At 38.0% G+C, this 19,915-nt stretch overlaps 1 protein-coding gene across 1 annotated transcript in view; it reads right to left on the minus strand.

Annotated features, from left to right (window-relative positions):
- LOC130546215 (protocadherin Fat 3) overlaps window positions 1-19,915 on the minus strand; it is a 55,961-nt gene that overhangs the window by 31,366 nt on the left and 4,680 nt on the right. Inside the window, 7 exon segments of the mRNA XM_057321354.1 lie at window positions 807-1,082; window positions 1,472-1,608; window positions 2,114-2,185; window positions 2,952-3,162; window positions 3,828-4,142; window positions 6,888-6,949; window positions 10,307-10,624. Of these exon segments, the coding sequence (XP_057177337.1) occupies window positions 807-1,082; window positions 1,472-1,608; window positions 2,114-2,185; window positions 2,952-3,162; window positions 3,828-4,142; window positions 6,888-6,949; window positions 10,307-10,624 (1,391 nt within the window).

Here is a 19,915-nt window from a genome sequence, read left to right on the forward strand (position 1 = left end):
CCAATTAATTATCTTGGCAGAGTTTGTAACATTGTTGAGATCTTCTTAAACTCCGGAGGAGACATGTGAGATTACTGGGGTCTTTTTCTCAGGAGACAAAAATCAGGAAGCATAAAACTTCATTTGCTCTTCATTTCATCTTATTGATGCAGTCAGGGAGAAACTTCAGAGATGAAGAGATTTCATTTCCATACTTTCCATCTAACTAATCTATCAACTTATTACACCCCGAGTACAGATGCATGAAACAAACTTACTTTTATTCACGTAGCTCTTTCTCTTTATACTGACAGGCATATTTTTCATAATTTGCTCCGAGGATATTTTACATTTACGCATTTGGCAAACGCTTTTATCCAAAATGACTTACACTGCATTATATTATACATTTGTTTCGAATTATGTGCGATCACTGGGAATCGAACCCATGACCTTGGCGTTGTTAGCGCCATGCTCTAACCACTGAGCTACAGGAAAGCTGTAGCTGTATCTTTATGGTTCAATCCGTGTATCTTTTCTGTACTGCATCAACCTCGAGACAATGTTGCATCATACACCAGTTCACCTATCCTTGCGCATATGCCACAATTAGGAATTTTACATTATTAGTCTATATATTTTTGTATGTATTGTTTCTCAAACACAGACTATGTCATCTGCTTCTATTACAAAATTACTCTTTTACTTCTGTTTCTATACATCTTGTAAGACTATATGCATTATAAATCTTCCTGCACTTAACTTCAGTACACACACGGGAATGACACTGAAACCACTTGGCTTGACAAACGTGCGCCGTGTCTCACCATGACGGTGAGGATGTGCTGAGCGCGTGTCTCATAGTCCAGTCGATCTGCCGTGTACATAACGCCAGTGCCCGGATTGATCCTAAACATCCGCATGCTCGTCGGATCCACGCTGCTATGGACAGAGTAGCTCAGCTTCGCTCGTTCATCCATGTCTTTTGCACGGACGCGCAGGACCTCGGTGTCGGCCGGCGTATCCTCAGAAATGGACACTTGATATAGACGCTCCGAGAACACGGGAGCGTTGTCATTGCTGTCCAAAACCTTTATATAAATCTGGAGATTAGGAAAATAGAGTTTTAGTTTTGCACAGTCAGATTTGGTATCTCATGTATGAGAAATACAATGTACTGTCAAAACGCTAGTATTAGAAATAGAAGGTCCATATGTTGAAGCGACAATACAATGCGGGTTTCTAGGACACTGAAATAATAAGGACCCGAAGACACATTTGGTGCTAGATTATACAGATATCCCGTTTGTATAACAAACGTATGTTGGTAAAATTAGATAAGGGTTGGCAGACTGCTTCAAATCCAGAGATATGCCATTTCCCTCTTGGATATTTCGGGCACAGCTGCCAAGAATATTCAAAAGAGAAAAGTTTCCTGCACACTCTGCAGTCTTGCAACATCTGTTAGGGAAAGAGCTTCAACTGATGATACCTGTGTGGTTGCTGTGTTTGTCCCATCTGACACCTGTACTGTCATGTTGTATAGGGACTGCGTCTCGGCATCCAAAGGTCTGGCTATTACAATAGCCCCCATCCCTCTCCGAATATCAAAAGGGCCATCATAGTTACCTATTACACCCAAAAAAAACAGAGTTAGCATGATTTTGAACTGTCAAGTGGTTTGGCCTTTCAACAAGAAATATTTCACATTCTACTGAAGTTTCACAGCTTTAGAAACATCAACAGTTTATGTTGGGATCTTTCCCATCAGCCTCGGGTCTCTTATCTTTGACTCCCACAAACATCTGTGGCAGGTTCGAGCCTTTTCACGGCAGATTCGCAAATCATTAATTCAGGTCCATTCTGAAGGATAAGGGCAAACTTGCCGAGCGTTTTTAGTATTCATTGCATGCATCTGTTCCAATTCCACTCAATTTCCACCGCACTTAGTCGAGATCAGAAGACCCGCACTCCTGAAGGTATCTCAGCGCTCAAAAGCGTTTGCAGGATTGAGCGTTTCACGTTTGCCCTGCGGCAAATGGTTTTTAAAGCGAGTATGTAGAAGTATCTGATAAACTAGCCGACCCTTCGCGTTGCCAAAACAATACAAAATACTGACAGACGGTGAACTTACCAGTGTCAGCCGAACAGTTTCCAACACAGGAGCTCTGTGGGATATAAAACATCTCGCGCGACGTTCTTCCACCTTTACGGAGAACGATCCGGATAAATGTAGAGGAACAAAGAAAAATACATATTGAGCCCACAGAAGAGACACGTTCAAAGAAAACAAAAACGTGTTTATTCATTTTAGATTTTTTTTAAATATTAAATAAATACACAATTAGGGATGCACAGATACCAAGACTGGCTGATACTAAGCTCGTGTACTCATACTCGTAAAAATGCACCGATACCAAAGACGATACCTCACGTGACATACAGTAACTGACAGAAATTTGTTGTGAAATTTGCTTTGTAAGTTTGTGAAAAGCACATCAAATTGTACATTTTTTCATAATGTGTTTGAGGTGGAGTTGTTTGTAACTATGAAGCTATTATAATATATTTATTTGACTCATAAATCATCTGCTGCATAACTTGTATAGGCACAAATAATAAATATGTACAAGATATATACTGTAAGAAAAGAGCAAACTGAGTAAATCATTGTCAGAACAGCTTAGAAAATACGATCACTGGAAATTACATTTATATTTATTTACTGTATCTGGTGCAGTTCAACTCTACACCCCAGTGTACAATAAAACGATGCATTTTAATGAAAGAGAAAAATTATATCAAATAATAGTAATATTGATAGATTTGGTGATTTAAGTCAGAGAATGGCAAGCTCATGGGTAAAAATCCCAGGAAACATGCAAACCGAATTAAAAAGTATACCCACAATGCAATGTGAGATGCTTCGGGGTAAAAGTATCGAATGCAAATAACATTTTATTGATGCTCACCAATGATATCAAACCACAAAGGAGTTTCCATTTGCCGAACCGGTACTACTCCAACTGACTCGTACACTTTGGCGTTTTCCGCCACTGTGAAGTTGTAAACTGGGGCGGTGAATCTCAGGGCCCGTGGTGAAGGCAAAGGCTTCCGAATCCATTCAACACGCAAACGGGCTGTCGACCACTTCTGAGGGGTGCCATTGTCAACTGCTTTTATCTGGGCAGGACAGAGAACATAAGAAACAAAAATATATACATTTCATGTTGCTAACACTGCACGTGAAAATAACCTTAGTGTGTAGTAAAGCAGGGGTTTCCAATCCAGCTCCTTGAGGGTCAATGTCACAAAGTTTAGCTACAACAAAAAGTCCAACATCAGAATGTTCTCCCAATAAAGACAATAAAGTAACTCGAACAAATAAGTTTTGGTAGGAGTTAATTTATTATTTTGTGCATACTGAATAATATTAGTCTACATAAGAATATTTGGTTGACTAGACTGAGATACTTAAAGGGATACCTTCAAACCGGTATGACTTTCTTTCTTCTGCAGAACACAATTTTTTTTTTGGAAAAATGTTGTTAACCGGCACCCAATCATTTGCATTGGTTTCGTGTACATATAATAGAAGTGAATGGGTGCCGGCACTGTTTGATTACCAACGTTCTTCAAAATATCTACTTTTGTGTTCCGTGGAAGTCAAATAGGTTTGAAATGACAAGAGGGTGAGTAAATGACGAGTGAATTTTCATTTTTGGGTGAACTATTCCTTTAAGTCAAGTCAAACCTTTTTTTTATAGTGAGCAGGACAGTCGCCCTCCACAAGCTGGACTTAAGACCCCAAGTGATTTGTTTTTTGTATCTATTGGACAGTCTGTTACCATAAGAATATCATAACCACCAGCTGTGACCATCTTCCTGGACGACACCATGCCCGTCTTGGCATCTATAAAGAATTTGCCATCATCATTTCCATCCACAATGCTGTACGTGAGATCCGCATTGGACCCTTCATCGCGATCGTAGGCAAACACTCTGTAAACAGGGTCGCCGCGTTTGTTCCGGTCCCGCTCCGGAAGGCTGATCCGGTATACGGAGTCTGAGAATTCAGGTTTATTGTCATTCTCGTCCTGGACGTGAACTATCACCCAGACAGTGGACTGCCTGAAGATACCACCTCCATCCATAACAGTAACCTAAAAACACACACACACACACACATATAGACAATGATGAAGTATAAGACTTTTGTGTGTGACTGGAACAGTTTACGTTTTACTTCTCGCATGAATGATACCTCAGATCATGCAGCTTATTCAAAGACAGGCTTTTAGTGATCAGCCTTACATTACATTAACATGGAGTCATTTATCAGGCGCTGGATTCAAAGCGACGCACAAATGAGAAACATAACAAGCACTTTCTTGAATAAGAGCTACAGAATGTGTAGTACACCACACTGCCAAGTTTTAAGAGTAAGTCAGAAGCTAAAATTGAGCTTAAACTAGATGAAAAAGGACAGTTGGAATGGATGAAGGAAGCGATTTTATTAATTGCGATCTGGTTAAGTGCGTCTCAGTTGTTTTGTGAATGATGTAATGGTCTCGGCGGATGAAGTTGAAGTCGGTAGCTCAGAGGAATCGAGAAACTAAATTGTTTGAAGAGAAACAGCGCCTTTTACGTGACTCTCCGCCACCCTGTGACAAAACCATTTCACATCGTCTAAAATGTTGTTGCTACTTTAAAATAAATGAACGAACAAATACATCAATACGCATATTCAACCAAAAACAAGCCCATGAGTCTACTCATCTGATTCACACTGATGTCTCCTGAGAGCGCATGTCACTGATCAGAGAGTGACAACAAAAAAGGGGCCAGGGGCCATTAAACCACTGCACACTCACAGGCAGCGGATCATGAAAGCCTCAATGGACTAAATCTTTAATAGGGCGCTCGACCGTCACCAGCACGCACTGGAGGACTCTGATGTTGGGCCCGCTCTCAAAGGAGGCTCCTCCAGGCAGTAGTTTGTAAGATGTGAACTTTGATACTGGAAGCTCTCTGTAAAGTGAATCATCACTTAGTGAGCACAAAATCAATGGCTTTCATTCCACCCTGTGCATGTAGGACAGTCACGGGGAGGAACACCCATGTTATTGATCAGCTCTACTGTACCGATGTCATTGACCAATCAGTCATTTAAGGGCTGCTCATCAGGCTATGTGAAAATTTGCGCATCTGCACGTGTTGTGAAGTTAAAGAGCGCTTCGCTATGGCTTTAACATTAATGCATTTGGCAGATGGTTTTACCCAAAGTGACTTGCTGTGTATTTAAGGTAAAAAATTTTAAAGCAGTATGTGTTACCTAAAAATCAAACCTATGACCTTAACACAATTTATTTGCTATAGACCACTTTGCAAAATGTAAACACTGGTACAGAAGAACTTACAGTTTCAGTTTTAGTTTCAGTTTTATTATTATTTATTTTTATCTAACATACAGCCGCTAAAAAAATTAAGAGACCATTTAAAAATTAATTTCTTTTTTTTACCGTTTAAAAATATGTGTTTAGGCAAAATTATACTTTTTGTTTCATTCTGTGAAATACTAACAATATTTTCCCCAAATTTCAAATAAAAATATTGTTTCTGTTTTCATTTATTTGCAGAAAATGAAAACTGGAGAAACAGATCAAAATAACAGAAAAGATGCTCTGCATTTTTTCAGACATCAAAGACTGCAAAAAACATGTTCATATTCATTTTACGTAATACAACAGTAATATTGCTACATGTATTTAGTTCAAAAAAATATGTTTTTGTGATAACTTTTTTATCACTGTTTTCAAGCGTCTTTCACCATGCTGATGGATGACTTTATGTCACTCCTGAGGTTTGATTTTGTTGAAATTCAACAGACACTGGTCTGGAATGGCCACAATAAATCTCTAAATGCTGATTAAATGAAAATTTGTAATGGTCTCTTAATGTTTTTCGCCGCTGTATATGATTTAAACTTAAAGATATTTGTTTAATGTTTTAAATCAGTTATAAATATTCTTTTGTTTATATTTTGTTCAAAAGTTTGTGTAACTAGAACAGGAAGTTCTTCTAGACCGGCATTGAACTAGCATTTTTACTTCATCTGAAGAGGTCTATGCACTATTTATATTCAACGTTAAAAAATATTATTCAATATAAAACATAAATAAAAAAGCACATTGGAACCTCTGAAAAGTAAGGATTCTGTAAACTAAAATAAATTAGTTTGACACATTTGTGCTTAAAACAAATCGATAGACAAACAAGTAAAAGCTTATCATATATGATGTGATCAATAAAATGCTTGAGGCTGTTGAAGTGTAATCATTTCCACTTCCTTTTCAGTATTTCATAACATCAGTACTTGTCACAGTCATCATTTTGACATTTTTTGCTGTGGAAAACACAAAGAAAAAATTTGAAGAGTGCTCACATTGTTCATACAAAAAAACAACTCACTGACTAAGCTCTAAAAGGACAAAAATAATACACCACACTTGAATGCGTTATTTTTGTGCTATGGCAGCCAAATGCCACTGTTTTCTGTGCGTGATGTATTTGAACCACCACCCACAACTAACTGAGAGAGTTTAAAGAAAAGCATTACAAAGGGGAACATTTTCAAAAAGAAAAGATGTAAATTTCAGTTTGGTCATCAAACAAAGTTAAAGTAGGGCTTCAGAAGACATACTGTAGCTTACAATTGAACTACTTTTACAAAACACATCTATAGCGTTCTCTGTCTTTAATGCAGTCTCTCCTTCCGTATTCCAAAGAACAAATAAAAACATACAGTGTCAAAACCGCACAAGGCTGAGTAATAACAAAATTATTTTTTTTTAAAAAGTTATTTTGGGGTGAACTAATATCAAGCAGTCAGATAAAAATGCATGTACCTCCAGGAAGTGCTCAGCTTGTTGCTCTCTGTCCAGCTTCCTTGACGTGGTGGTGATAAGCCCTAAAAAACAAATAACAAAATGCAATAAGGAGTCAACTTTCATGACAATAATCCGACATACTCAAATCCCTTGAACTGCATGAATCGGATGGAATAACAGTCCGTTCCACTTTCAGCGATGATTAATAAATAACATGTCAGTCAAGACTGCATAAATTGCATTGTTTGTTTATTGTGGAAGAAAGAGCTGCTCATGACACCAAGGGCCTTTGGCGTAAACCCGGCTCACAGATGGCATGTAGTGAAAGAACAGGGTTATTTTTCAAGCTCCCGGTGGCTGCATCGAAGTGCTTTTTTAAAGCCTATTTACAAAGAAGCTGTGAGCACAGGAAGCTGTTCTAGAATATAAATGCTTCCTTAAGGCAGAAGACATCTGGATCCTGCAAAGTGTGGATAAAGAAGTTTAAGTGGGTCTCTTTGTTTGACACCAATTCCAGCTGTGGACAAACTGCAGAAATTCTGTAGAAAATAAAAGTTTCAACAGATGGGGTGACTCCAGTTCATTTTATTTCTATATCTGCCCAAACATTTATTTATTTAAAGGGATAGTTCACCCAAAAATGAAAATTCTGTCATCATTTACTCACTCTCTTGTATGACTTTCTTTCTTCTGCAGAACACAAAAGATATTCTGAAGAAAGTTGGCAACTGAACAACGGCGGTACCAATTCACTTCTATTGTATAGACAAAACAAACAATGCAAGTCAAAGGGTACCGCCATTGTTTGGAACAATTCTTCAAAAGACGGTGAGTAAATGATGACAGAATTTTCATTTTTGGGTGAACAATCCCTTTAAAGTCCCTTTAACTTTTTGTTTTGGTTTAAGGACATCTATGAACCATTGTGATGCAATACACTGACAAAACTCACATTTATAAGACATAAGCTTTCAAAACTTACAGTCTCTCTCTTCAACCAATATGAATTTTATATCATACTGCACTTCAGTTTCTCATCAAATTCTTTTGACCAATCAAAATCTCTGGAGAATCTAGTTCCCACCCCTGCTATTAGCTATTTTAAAAGAACAGGGGCCATTCAATAAGTTCCGCCCTAATTTCATGTTTCAGAGAAAATTATGACAACGCATCAAACAAAGCTGCAGGTTTCACAGCATTTCAATGGGTCTTGAGCGTTTACTGGTAGAAAACAACAAAATCATAAAAATTAGGGTCTTAAACTGCATTTAAACATTTCAAATTTTGGCAAAGGGGTTGTTCAAAAAAGCAAACCTCACATAAAATACACCACAAATAAATCAACTCATTCATTCTGTTTAAGTACGCTGACCATTTCTTAAGGTGAGAAAAAAGTAGCTTCAGGGCCTATTTTGCAGCCCCTTTGCGGAAAGTGCATTAACCTGATAGAAATGTATTTCGCATGCTTTCTGAGCCAATGATTGTCTGTGAGTGTGAACCATAACCATGGCAACAAAGAACTCCTGATGCTTGAATTTCAACAGCGCTGCTGGAATCCACAGCATTTCCCAATGTGTGTCATTTTCATTCAGAGAGACTCAATTACAGAAATTAGAGGCGCTACAAACTCGCGGAGCTGACACACGACACAAACAAAATGTTTGTGAGGAAAGTGCAAGCACAGGATTACTACCCAAAAGCAATATGGAAGCCAACCAACAGCCTACAGAATAAAGATATTGTTGGGAAGGCGTGACTAAAGAAATTACTCTACAGGAGGCACGCTTACGAAACTAACTTCAGACCGTGCATAAATTGCAGCCGACAATGAAGTCTTCAACCCAGATTGTGTTTTCCAAGTATTTGCAATGCATTAGCAAGATTTGAAAAACCGCTATAGGGTGTGCTGGGCGGTCGCTAAGATGTTCTGGTCATTGGATTTTTTAAAATTGTTTTAACACTTAAAAAAGCAACAGCATTTCTCAGCACAAATAATCAAACATGCACTCTCTTTTCATCAGTTTAATATTTGTATGCTTGCCTTCACAAACAGCAAATTTCTTTACATAAAACAGCTCAGGCTAAATATAGGAGACAACCATAAAAACAGACTTAACTATTGGGGAGTGATTGCAATTTGTGCCTTTTTCCCAGCAGCGGTTAGAGCAAAAACAGAATCTATAACTGCAGCGCTGTGTAATGACAGCCTAACAATACGAGATTCTCTGCATTTAATTGCTTCAGATTTTCAATCCCTTTCAGTTATGGTTGTTCATCTGGGCAAACCATTTACCAAAGGTTTTCACCGTACTCATAGCTCAGATGTCAATATTTGGTAGTTTAAATGCCAAAAAAAATTTGTTTTTAAATCACAGTTTTCCATAGTTCCATGGTTTTCCTTCTGGATTGTGCAGTACTTATTTTGGTTGTTGCTTTTTTGGTTCATTTTTGGTCTGACAGAAAGTGACAATAACAAAAATGCAGTAATACAGTATAAATAATATAGATGCATACAGATTGTACATTTTAATTCACAGAAATCATACAAAGTATGTTGTCTCTCAAAATCATGCGTCATTTTTTGTCACATCCATGAATTTCTCCCTCTTTTAAAATATAAAACTTAAGTGCTTAGACTGATATTTTTCTGATGTCTGGACTCCATCTTTAGGGGTTTAGTAAAATATAAACAGATGATTCAATAAATTCATAATAAATCCATTCTCTAAGAATCTATATTTCAAGTTTTGACTGAAAATGTCACATCCATAACGCTGGAATTGTACATCGGCAAGGACTAGCGTTTAAAACAAATGTTCTTCTTTGGGCTTCGGGCCATTATAGAATTTATGTTAAGGAGATGTACAGTATTAGCTGTCTTTTCTCTCGCTGGCGTCTTCAGCGTAACAGACTTTAATGCACACACACTCACTTACTCCAATCTCATTATATATATTGGGTTAGATTTATTGAGCTTATACCTCTGTATTCCAGTGTAAATATGTAGCGGCACATGCTGCCTTGGAGGGATTTGCCGATAGTTGAATGAAAAGCTTTCCTGCTGGCACCAAAAACCTTTAATTCATTCAGCTATCAGACTATAGCTGCATACACAAGCTCCCATGACTCACTTAAGTGACAGCGAAGCACGCTGGAGTAATCAGCAGTGCAGCATGCACCCAACATGCCACGGGATCAGAGCTCGGCATGTGTGTTGACTCTTCACACGAACGAATATCCAGATGTGATGCGGATTAAAGCCTGTGTGGCTCAATTTATCAATAGCGCTTGTTATTCTCTGCAAGTATTCATTGAAGTACAAGGATGTTGGACACTGGAGGACACCGGCCTTGACTTTGAAAGGAATAGGCTATAAATGTAAAAAAATGATGAGTCCTTGAGAAATACATGAACAACCAACATGTGATGTCTTTTACCTGTGTTGGAATCAATGGCAAAGAAGTTCTGAGGATTCCCGGCAGTGATGCGATATGTAAGACGGCTATCTGAGGCGGTGACGTCAGGATCTTGTGCTTGGATAAGGACCACAGACACGTCTCTGGGCGAGTTCTCCATGATGTACGGGTGGTAGACGGGTTCAGAGGTCAACGGGGCATTATCGTTCACGTCTTCCACCTGGATAAACACCTCAACGGAAGCGGAAAGTGGCACCACACCTCGGTCCGTCGCACATACTGTTAGCCAATAGGAATCTTGAGTCTCACAGTCCAGGGCGCCCGCCGTGTAAATTATTCCTGTAAGATAAAACATATCTGAACTGCATATTGATCATGAATCTGATTAATAACCACTACTTTACACAGCTTGTGGGTTAAAATGACACATTTATCTGAGAATTATCAAGCCCTTTCAGTACTTTGGCAAGACTCATTTTTCAAACTTTTAATAGCATGGTTTGTGATCAAACTACATGTCAAAAGTGTCAAACTCTACCATGAGTCACACTAAATTAAATGTAAGGTGCACAACATTTTGAGAAGATTAGAGTCAGACAGAAAGATTAATGTTTATAGACACGCACTCTCAGAAACCAAAGGCGGTTCAGCGGGTTTAATACCAGGGTTGGTCTGGCTTGTGTTAAATTGTAATTTCTTCTGATTGTCTCTGGGGAAATTTTTTAACTTTCAACTGAATACCTGAGAAACACCTAAGCTATTGAGAAAGACAATTCCCTTTTACACAGTTTTGTTCTCATACAGAAGTCTATTACCTACAACTATGGAAGGAATTATAGGTATATAAATGTATCAGCAATCAGTACTTTAATCAGATGGAGACACATAGGAATAATTACAATAATAACTGTTAATAAGTGTGTTTGGGTCAATGACAAATAAGAATGTCAGATATATAATGTTATTAAAAAATCCAAGTGCAGAGTTAATACAAATGCATTCTTTCTTTTATTTTAAACACCATGTCATCTTCTGTGGCTATGTTCATGTTGAGAGACGTGTTTAATAATAAATAATAAAACTAATTCATAATAATATTAACATAATATAAATTTTCTAAAAACTGTAAAACTACATTTGGATTCACTTGATATGCACCGCTTCTGCCTTTTTGTTCCGATAACATCACGTTATTTTTATATTAACAATTATAAATCGATTTTTTGACATTTGTGAATCGACTCAGAATTGCCTATGTTCGCATCGCGATGCATCTAAGAATTGAATCTTCCCCCACCCCTAGCAAATAACATTAAGAAAAAAAGAATTTAAGTGAAAAGTAATTTTTTCTTACACTGAGTATTTTAAGGGTTTTCATCACAATCTGTATTTTTTACAAATCATTATTTTTTTACAAGACATTTTGACTTCACCCATTTTTTTAAATAAAATAACTAACTACAAATGTAAAACTGAACAAACGTACTAGCAGTGTTGGGTGTAACTAGTTACTAAGTAATTAGTTACTATAATTTAATTACTTTTCCCTTGAAAAAGTAAAGTAAGGGATTACTCTTATTTTTCTGTAATTTATCTGTAAAATCCGTGCTTTAATGTATAATTCTCACATTTGTAATTAATAATAATACTTTATGTAGTTTTATATTATTTATTTGAATGAATTAAAAGAGCAGTTTCGTGTCTATCCTTGAATCACTTAACTCATCAAGGTTGATATAGGATATAGAAAGTAATTAGTAATAAATAATTAAATACTTTTTGAAGAGAGTAACTTGTACAGTAATCTAATTACTCTACTGAATATGTAATTAGTAACTAGTAATTAATTACTTTTTCAGAGTACTTACCCAACACTGCGTACTAGCCACAACATCCTGACAGGAGTGACCTCTGTTTTAACAGTTTAAAAAAAACTCAAAATACTGAATCAGGTGAAAGTGAACCGAGTTCTTTCTTTCCTTTCACGCTTCTCTGGCTTTGTAAATAACCCCTGGAGCTCTTTTTGATTTGGGTCTCAGTCAACTATTGTTTTTTTAAACCTTATTTCAACTTTGCTGTAAAATATAAATAACCAGTTAAACATAACAGTTTTTACAAGCTATTATACGGCTGCCCAACACACCTGCCTGCAGCCATCCAAGTGTGAGATGGGAATACATTTGTCTGACAACTAGAAATATTTATACTAGCGCAAATGTCAAACCTAATGAACACGGACCTCACCACCTAACTTAGTTCATTTAAATTTTCAAGTCTCCATGAAATCAACATTTCATGACCGAAATTTGAAAACGTTCTCATCAGGCAAAACATTCATCCACACCTCTGTCTGTGTAAACAGCATTTTTGTATATTTTTACACAAAAATTATGTAAAATTTATCCAGACCAAAAAAAAATGCTGATGTTCCATCATTGACCTGTTTAAACTTTAGGTGTATTGAAGTGACACTTTACAGGCGACATGTTTGCTGAGCAGACACATTTTTGGCTGTTGCTGACCAATCCAACCTGACATCTTAGACATCCAACTAACTTTAGATGGACCAGGCGTCTCACCGCAGGGCACGACGACAACAGCTCCGCTCAGAAAATGTATGACCTTCAGGTCTTCAGCAAAGCACATCTAATCATTCCTGACCAAAATGGTGCCTCTGCCATTCTGTGATTAAGAGCGCTTGGACGCTGAATCGCAGGCACATGTAAATACGATCAGCGATGGAAAGGGGAGTCAACGACAAAATGACCCATTTCGGCAGCGATGTGGCGAGTCGATCGGCCAAGCGTGGCGCAGAGCAAAAGCGCTCGGCCGTGAACGCTTCCGCCGAGGGGACTCCACGGCCACCAGAAGCAGAAAAAAGCTGCATGCAGGATTTAGGTTGTTACAAAACCTTAAAAGCAAAGAGAAGTAGGAAGTAAGACAGCTGCTGGGACAAAGACACAAAGGATCGGTACAAACTGAACGGGGACATCTGAAGCTGACCAAAGCGGTGCACGTCGATCTAAACAAAGTGTGACAGGTTGCACTTTGTTGTGCAATGTCAAGGTTGCAAGAAGAAAATCTAGTATATTCACCATAACGCCTGAAAAGACAATATACAAAATCAGTTCCTCTTATTTAACACCTCAATGAACAGAGTAGTTGACAAAAAGGCAATAAAAACATGAAACGGATGAAGCTGAGAATTATTGAATTAATACCTTATGTGGTTCAAGTGCTCAAATGAAAAGTTTTAGCTTGAGTGCAGTTGATGGATGAAAAGAAAGTTCACTAATGAGTTTTCTCTTGCTTTTAAGCACGCTAGATTTTATATACTGCAGTAGGTGGAAACGGAGGTGTAATTCATCCTGAAAATCAGCCAAATGTAATTTTATTACAGGCGTCTTGTAGCTCAGGGAGCACGGAAAAATTGACTTTCCAAGCTATCTGGCATAAACAACATTTGAAGATGTAAAAAATGTATGCAATTGGCTTTTTAGTAAGCATAAAACTTGAGAACTACATGTATATAACCTGTGCTGTTAATTTATGTCACAGTTTAAGTCACGTCGCATTACACGCTCGCATCGTACTCAACAACATCCAAGCCAAACTGCTGTAAATTATTAGGTCACGCAAGTTATTACTGCTCACAAGAGGTATGCAGTCTGATTCTATACGTTCATCACACAATGATCAGTCAAGTGTTAGCGTGAGCATCAAAAATATGACAGATGCATAAAAAAATGGCATGCGGCTTCAACGGTGTCTACAGCGGGACTCTGCAGACTAGATTAAATTTTGATTCTAGGGATTCGGCTTTGATGCTGAGGTTGTTTTGATGAAGGGATAAACTTGGAATCCCACAGGTTCTGATGCTGAGAAATTCTACAAAACACGAGGCCTGTCCCAGCTCTAATTAAAGAGACTCAGATTCGCGCTAAGTGCCTGGTTTTGTCGAGCATTTGAACATGAAAAACTAATTTAATGAGGCAAAAAAGACTAAAGCAATGCAAATGACTGAGGCTTTTTGACACGCCGCATTTGCGTTCACTTAATTGTGAATCTTAAACCATTGATCGTGTCATTGCATTCAGAACGGGAAATGCATTTGCCACTTTGATCTTTGGTTTTCAGCATTATTCATGAATGTCAACCAACAGGTGTACGAAAAACGTCAAGGACTAATTATGACGCTAGAAAGCAGAAAATTGGTGTTGTGTCCTTCGACTGTAATAAACTTAAAAGGAGGATTATGTGTTTTGTAGTTAGCAGGTCACAATTATAATCTGAAAAAAAAATCACAAATTGCTAAAAGGATCTATTTCAAATGCAAGTTTCTTTGCATGTTTCTGGTTGTTTTGCTGAAAATACATCATGTAATTTCATAGCATTCATGTTTTATGCAATTTCATAATATTCATAATATATTCATAATTTCACGTCCTCTAAAAAATATAGTTCATATTTTAAGATAAACACTCAAATATTCATAGTTGGGCTGAATTTAGAACATAAGCAGGCAACGTTAAAAAAAAACATCATCCTTCATGTCTACCCAGACTATGAAGGGCAGTTCTTTTCATGCCAAGCTTCTTGAATTACCAGGATGAGTTCACGAGCTTTAAGCCAAAATATGCTGAAAAGGCATTTCTCCACGACATAAATCTTTCCCCCGTCCCTTTCATTCTGCCGCAAATCTACATCTGTGTTACGGCGAGAGAGAACATTCCTTTGTATTCCGAGCAGGTGTCACAAGGAAAACCCTTGATATTTCCCCGAATTACAATTTAAAGTTCAAGAAGTCTGTAGATGGAAGATCCTCTACTTCCATATCCTCCAAAAATATGTAATCTTTCAAAGAGCTAAAAGAAACACATCGATCTGTTTCAGCGCGTGAGGGTGCGTTACACGAATTCCGTTTCGCCCAGGTGTCAGAGAGGCGCTGACATAAAGGACTTAACCTGACTCTGGAGAAAAAGAGGGCAAATCTCAGAGGCAAATTAGAGCTGAACTTGTTTCTCGACAGGCGTCTGAGTGAGAGTGCTCTCTGATTTATTTCCCAAAGTATGGGCAGGAATACCAATGCCTGCTCGAAGCAGCAAAGCGCTCTGCCGATAAGGCCTTCATAAATCCCACCAGCTTTTTAAGTTCACTCTTGCATGTGAGCAAACCGACTTCCGATATTCCGAAATTACTTAGCATACACAGATCTTCAAGCTAACACGTCTCAGCTGAAGCCTCAGATCAAAGGGCTTTGATTTCTGCTTGGATGAGAATAATACATGAACTGCCCATATTTCAATCATCTCAAAAGTCCAGTTACAATGACAAGGACTCGACTTGGCAGCTAAATGGATGTTGGTAGATGAATACATCGTGGGCGTGTAAAGCCACTGTCCTTAACTGTCCCAGAGATATTACTTTGAAGATGAAAGACAACTCTCATTCTCATTTCTCTGTTCCCCTATAACTTGTCTATTGCTGCTGGTAGGACATTCAATTCTCTAAAGAAAATCTCTACTCGCTTATTTTACAGGACTTCGATGAATACTCAGTCTAATTAGCTGACATGTGAATGAAAAAGCACAGTTACATCTCACTGCCTGTTGTAGTTCTCTAATCAATAGTCATTAGCTGTGACTAATTGTAAAGTTGGCACATGGCAACAAGTCGTGTAACTAAGCATTTAGTTTCTATGCTTTCCTATTCGCTGAGCCCAAAGATCAGATCTCAAAAATTTCAAAACAGAGTGTGAAAATCACAGAATGACTTCAAAGAAAACTGCTTCAGACATCATAGAGGTTAAGTCCTGCTTTTCTAGGTCAGTGGTCTGCTCTGGTGGTGGCACATTCGGAGGCAATTGTGGACCCAGAGCACAAATTCATCGCCAAGACAAATAATGTCACGGTGACCTTTTAACGCTTTCAATCAGCACACTGCAGTAAAAATGTTAGGGCATAAATTCACATCAATTTCAGAGTTTTTTTCTTTTACTGTGTGGGCATCAACTTGAGACTGGTTGTTTTTCAAAAAGAAAACTTGGGGTGTGAGGTATGGCCAAAATATCAATTCATGGTTTTTTCAGGCAGCATCACGACCCACAATCTTATCACAATCTTTTGTTTTTTAATAATATTTTAAGAAGTAAAAGATTTAGAAAATACTTTTTTTAACTACAAGGTAACAATACATAAAAGAAATAAGAATGGCAGACAATTTCAGTAAAACTAGGTATGGGCACTATGTCCAAAACTTTATTTTTTTACAAAATTAACAATTGAAAATTGTGAATATTTTCAAGTACAGTAGGTTTATTTAAAATGAACATTTTCATCATTTACTCACAGTCATGTCATTTAACACCTGTATTTCTTTCTTCTACAGAACACAAAAGAAGATATTTTGAAGAATGCTTGTGACCAAACAACACTGGACCTCATTGACTTCCATTGTATGGACACAAAACCACGGAGACATTTCTCAAAATAACTTTTGTGTTTTACAGAAGAAAGAATCATAAGATTTTAACCACACGAGGGAGAATAAATGATAACAGAATGTTTATTTTGGGGTGAATCCCTTTAACAGTAGTATTCAAGAAGAAACTAAATAATTAAATGTAAAATTCAAACATTGCACAGCTTTCTTTAAATTAATTTCCATCACATCGCTTTACATTTACACCTATTTTTTTATCTTATTTAAGTGGTCATAACTCAGACAGTTTCTGCACATCTCACGTTAATCTTGAGTACTTACAGAATAGTATCGCATCCTTCAAATATCCATACAGTCTTTAGTTTGATCACATTTACAAAATACAGATACAGCTGTACGATTATTTCCGAAAACATATGACGTGTGAGGGGGGATGGGATGGGGGGGGGTTGCGGAACTAAAACATGTGCGCACCCATTTCCAACAAAACAGACATATCACTCAGTTTCACTTACCGCGTGCGGTTCATGTCCGGCATCTTTTAGATGGGTCTGGGACCGCGCCACCTATCAGTTTCAAACGATCTCCAAATCCAGAGTTATATCCACCCTTAATACAACATCCATCACTGAAATGCCGTGAACAAACAAACATGCCGTGAACAAACAAACACACCTCAACTTCTCTCACTATCGCAAGAGGCCCACAGTGCAGCCAATCGTGAATCAGCGCAGCCAATCTTGATGGTAAGCGGGTCTTCCTATTGCTTGTCGTGTGTGCGGGCTATTTCTTTTTGCCTTGCCATGGGCGTGCTTTTCCGGGAGAATCTTTGTCAAAAAAACGAGTCGGGCATATTACGTAGTATTTCTCTGCTCGATACACTCCCACAGCAATCGTACAGGTTTCGGAAAGTTTTTTTCAAACCTATAAAACTGTTTCGTAACAATTTTTCTTAGTCCCTTATTGGACAATTCTCCTGGAAAAGCACGCGGCACGCCCAAGCGGTAGTAAGGAGAGCAGGAGAAGGAGCATGCGCAGACGTCACTTTGACTTGTGTGCAGGAGAGAAAGAGAGAGAGAGCATACGTTCGTGAAGTTCAGGTGTTTGTTTGTTCACTGCATTTGGGTGATGAATGTTATATAAACGGTGAATATAACGCTGGATTTGGAGATCATTTGAAACTGATAAATGGAGCCGTCCCAGCGCTAAAAGATGCCGGACATGAACCGCATGCGGTGAGTGAAACTGATTAGAGGTCTGCACGGGCTTTAAACGAAAGCCCGAACCCGGCCCGTACCCGAGATTGTTTAACCCGACCCGGCCCGACCATTACAGTTACATTTTAAGCCCGAACCCGAAGTGCGTTTAACAGCAAGCTTTGTTGAAACGTGCTGGATTTTATGATTGCTTGCGATGATAATTAAACAAATAGCAACATGTATGCAAACACAGTTTCACCAAGGCACGGGATGCCCCCTCAGCAGTGAACACGCAAGAAAAAATAAGAAATGGCACAGACTTACCAATAACAAAACTTTGCTGTGGGTGAACAGGTGTAAAAGTCAAAAATCATTTTTAAACCCCCTGGAACTGTTGGTTTAAGCACCGTCCTCCTCTGATTAAAAGTTAGCCAAGCTGCACTGAAGTTTCTCTCGCTGCGGCTGCTAACGTCACTTGCAGGGATGCTGAGGACACTACGGGCCAGTCTTGACAGTAATGACAAGATCATAATTCTTCCAGAGTGCAGCTTTCCCTGCAACATTTAGAACTGTAATACGTTTTCTATCGCTAATATTTTGCTTTATCGCACTCATCTTACCATCACCTGCTGTGTTGTGACAACGAGGACAAGAGCGGGAGCACGTGCGCAGAACAGTTTATGCGAAAAGTGTGTGTTTTCTCTCGTGTTTTTTTGTGGTCACAACGCAGCAAACACGCAAGCACACGCAACGGCACGCAAACTTGTTTGTATATAGCCTATATATTTTTTTTAGTTACAAACCCGAACCGAACCCGAGGCTATTCATTAAACATTAATCCGAACCGGGTTGCAGACCTCTAAAACTGATGTCTATGTTTGTTTGGCAATGGGTGCGCACATGCTTTAGTTCAGCCTAATCCCCCCAAACGTGTTTTATGAGGTGTACTTTCTGTGAATGTAAAGAAAGGGGTATAATACTGTACATTCACCATGAGTTTAAAAAGAAAGATACAGTACTTGAATTATAAGTGGACTTAATTCTTTAAAAGGAGACTGTATGCAAGAGCGACATCGTCATCCTCCTCCTCAGCTGGACACAAGTCACCCTCAGGTACATTTATGTAACTGAGATAATAAAATCGCTAAAAGTTTTAATCTCTGTACAGTAACTATGCAGCAATGTTTTCATTTAGCACGTTTTTCTCACAACCCAATAATCTGTAACATGTCTTTATTGGATGTTATAATGCAAGTTGTTCGTTCCTTTTTAAGAAAATAATCTTACAGTCCATAAAATAATACCTGACAGAAAGTATAAAGCACACAATGAACGAGCTAAGTAAAGACAGAATTGCTACTGTACAGGAATACAACTTTTAGCGATTTTCTTTATTATCTGAATTACATTCATTTACCTGAGGATGAGGAGGACGCTTGGATCCACACCGCGCATGATTTACCAACTTCAAATACCAATTACTAATATACTAACTAAATAAGAAAGTAGTTTAAAGTACAAACAATAGAGATAACAGCATGCAGATCGTTCTCTAAGATTCGTTGCACTGAACTGTCTTCAGTATCGACTTCCTTGTCAGGGAGCTGTCAATCAAAAACTCACTAGCCAATCAGCGTAAAGCGGCCATAAATCCTGCCTACACGTGAGATTTGTGCCAGAAAGGCGAACGAAAAATTGCGAAGCGTAAACGAAAACTCGGAAAGCGCAAATGAAAAATCTAGCAGCGAATACAAAACTATTATTTGCAAAAACGAAACTTAAAAAATTGTTAAGAAATCATGTCACATTCTTGCAACTGAGTTTATTGTTTTCATTATCAAAGTGTTTTTTTTTCTTTCTCATTGTATATTTTTGTTCGTTTTTTAAAAGTTTGCGTTCATTCTAATTGGCACAAAAGGAATCCCATACAACTGGCTCTATCTTTTATAAATATGATCAAACTAAATACTCTTCGAAAGATACAAAGTAT

This window comes from Triplophysa rosa, linkage group LG22 (assembly GCF_024868665.1).
Source record: "Triplophysa rosa linkage group LG22, Trosa_1v2, whole genome shotgun sequence".
NCBI classification, from domain to species: domain Eukaryota; kingdom Metazoa; phylum Chordata; class Actinopteri; order Cypriniformes; family Nemacheilidae; genus Triplophysa; species Triplophysa rosa.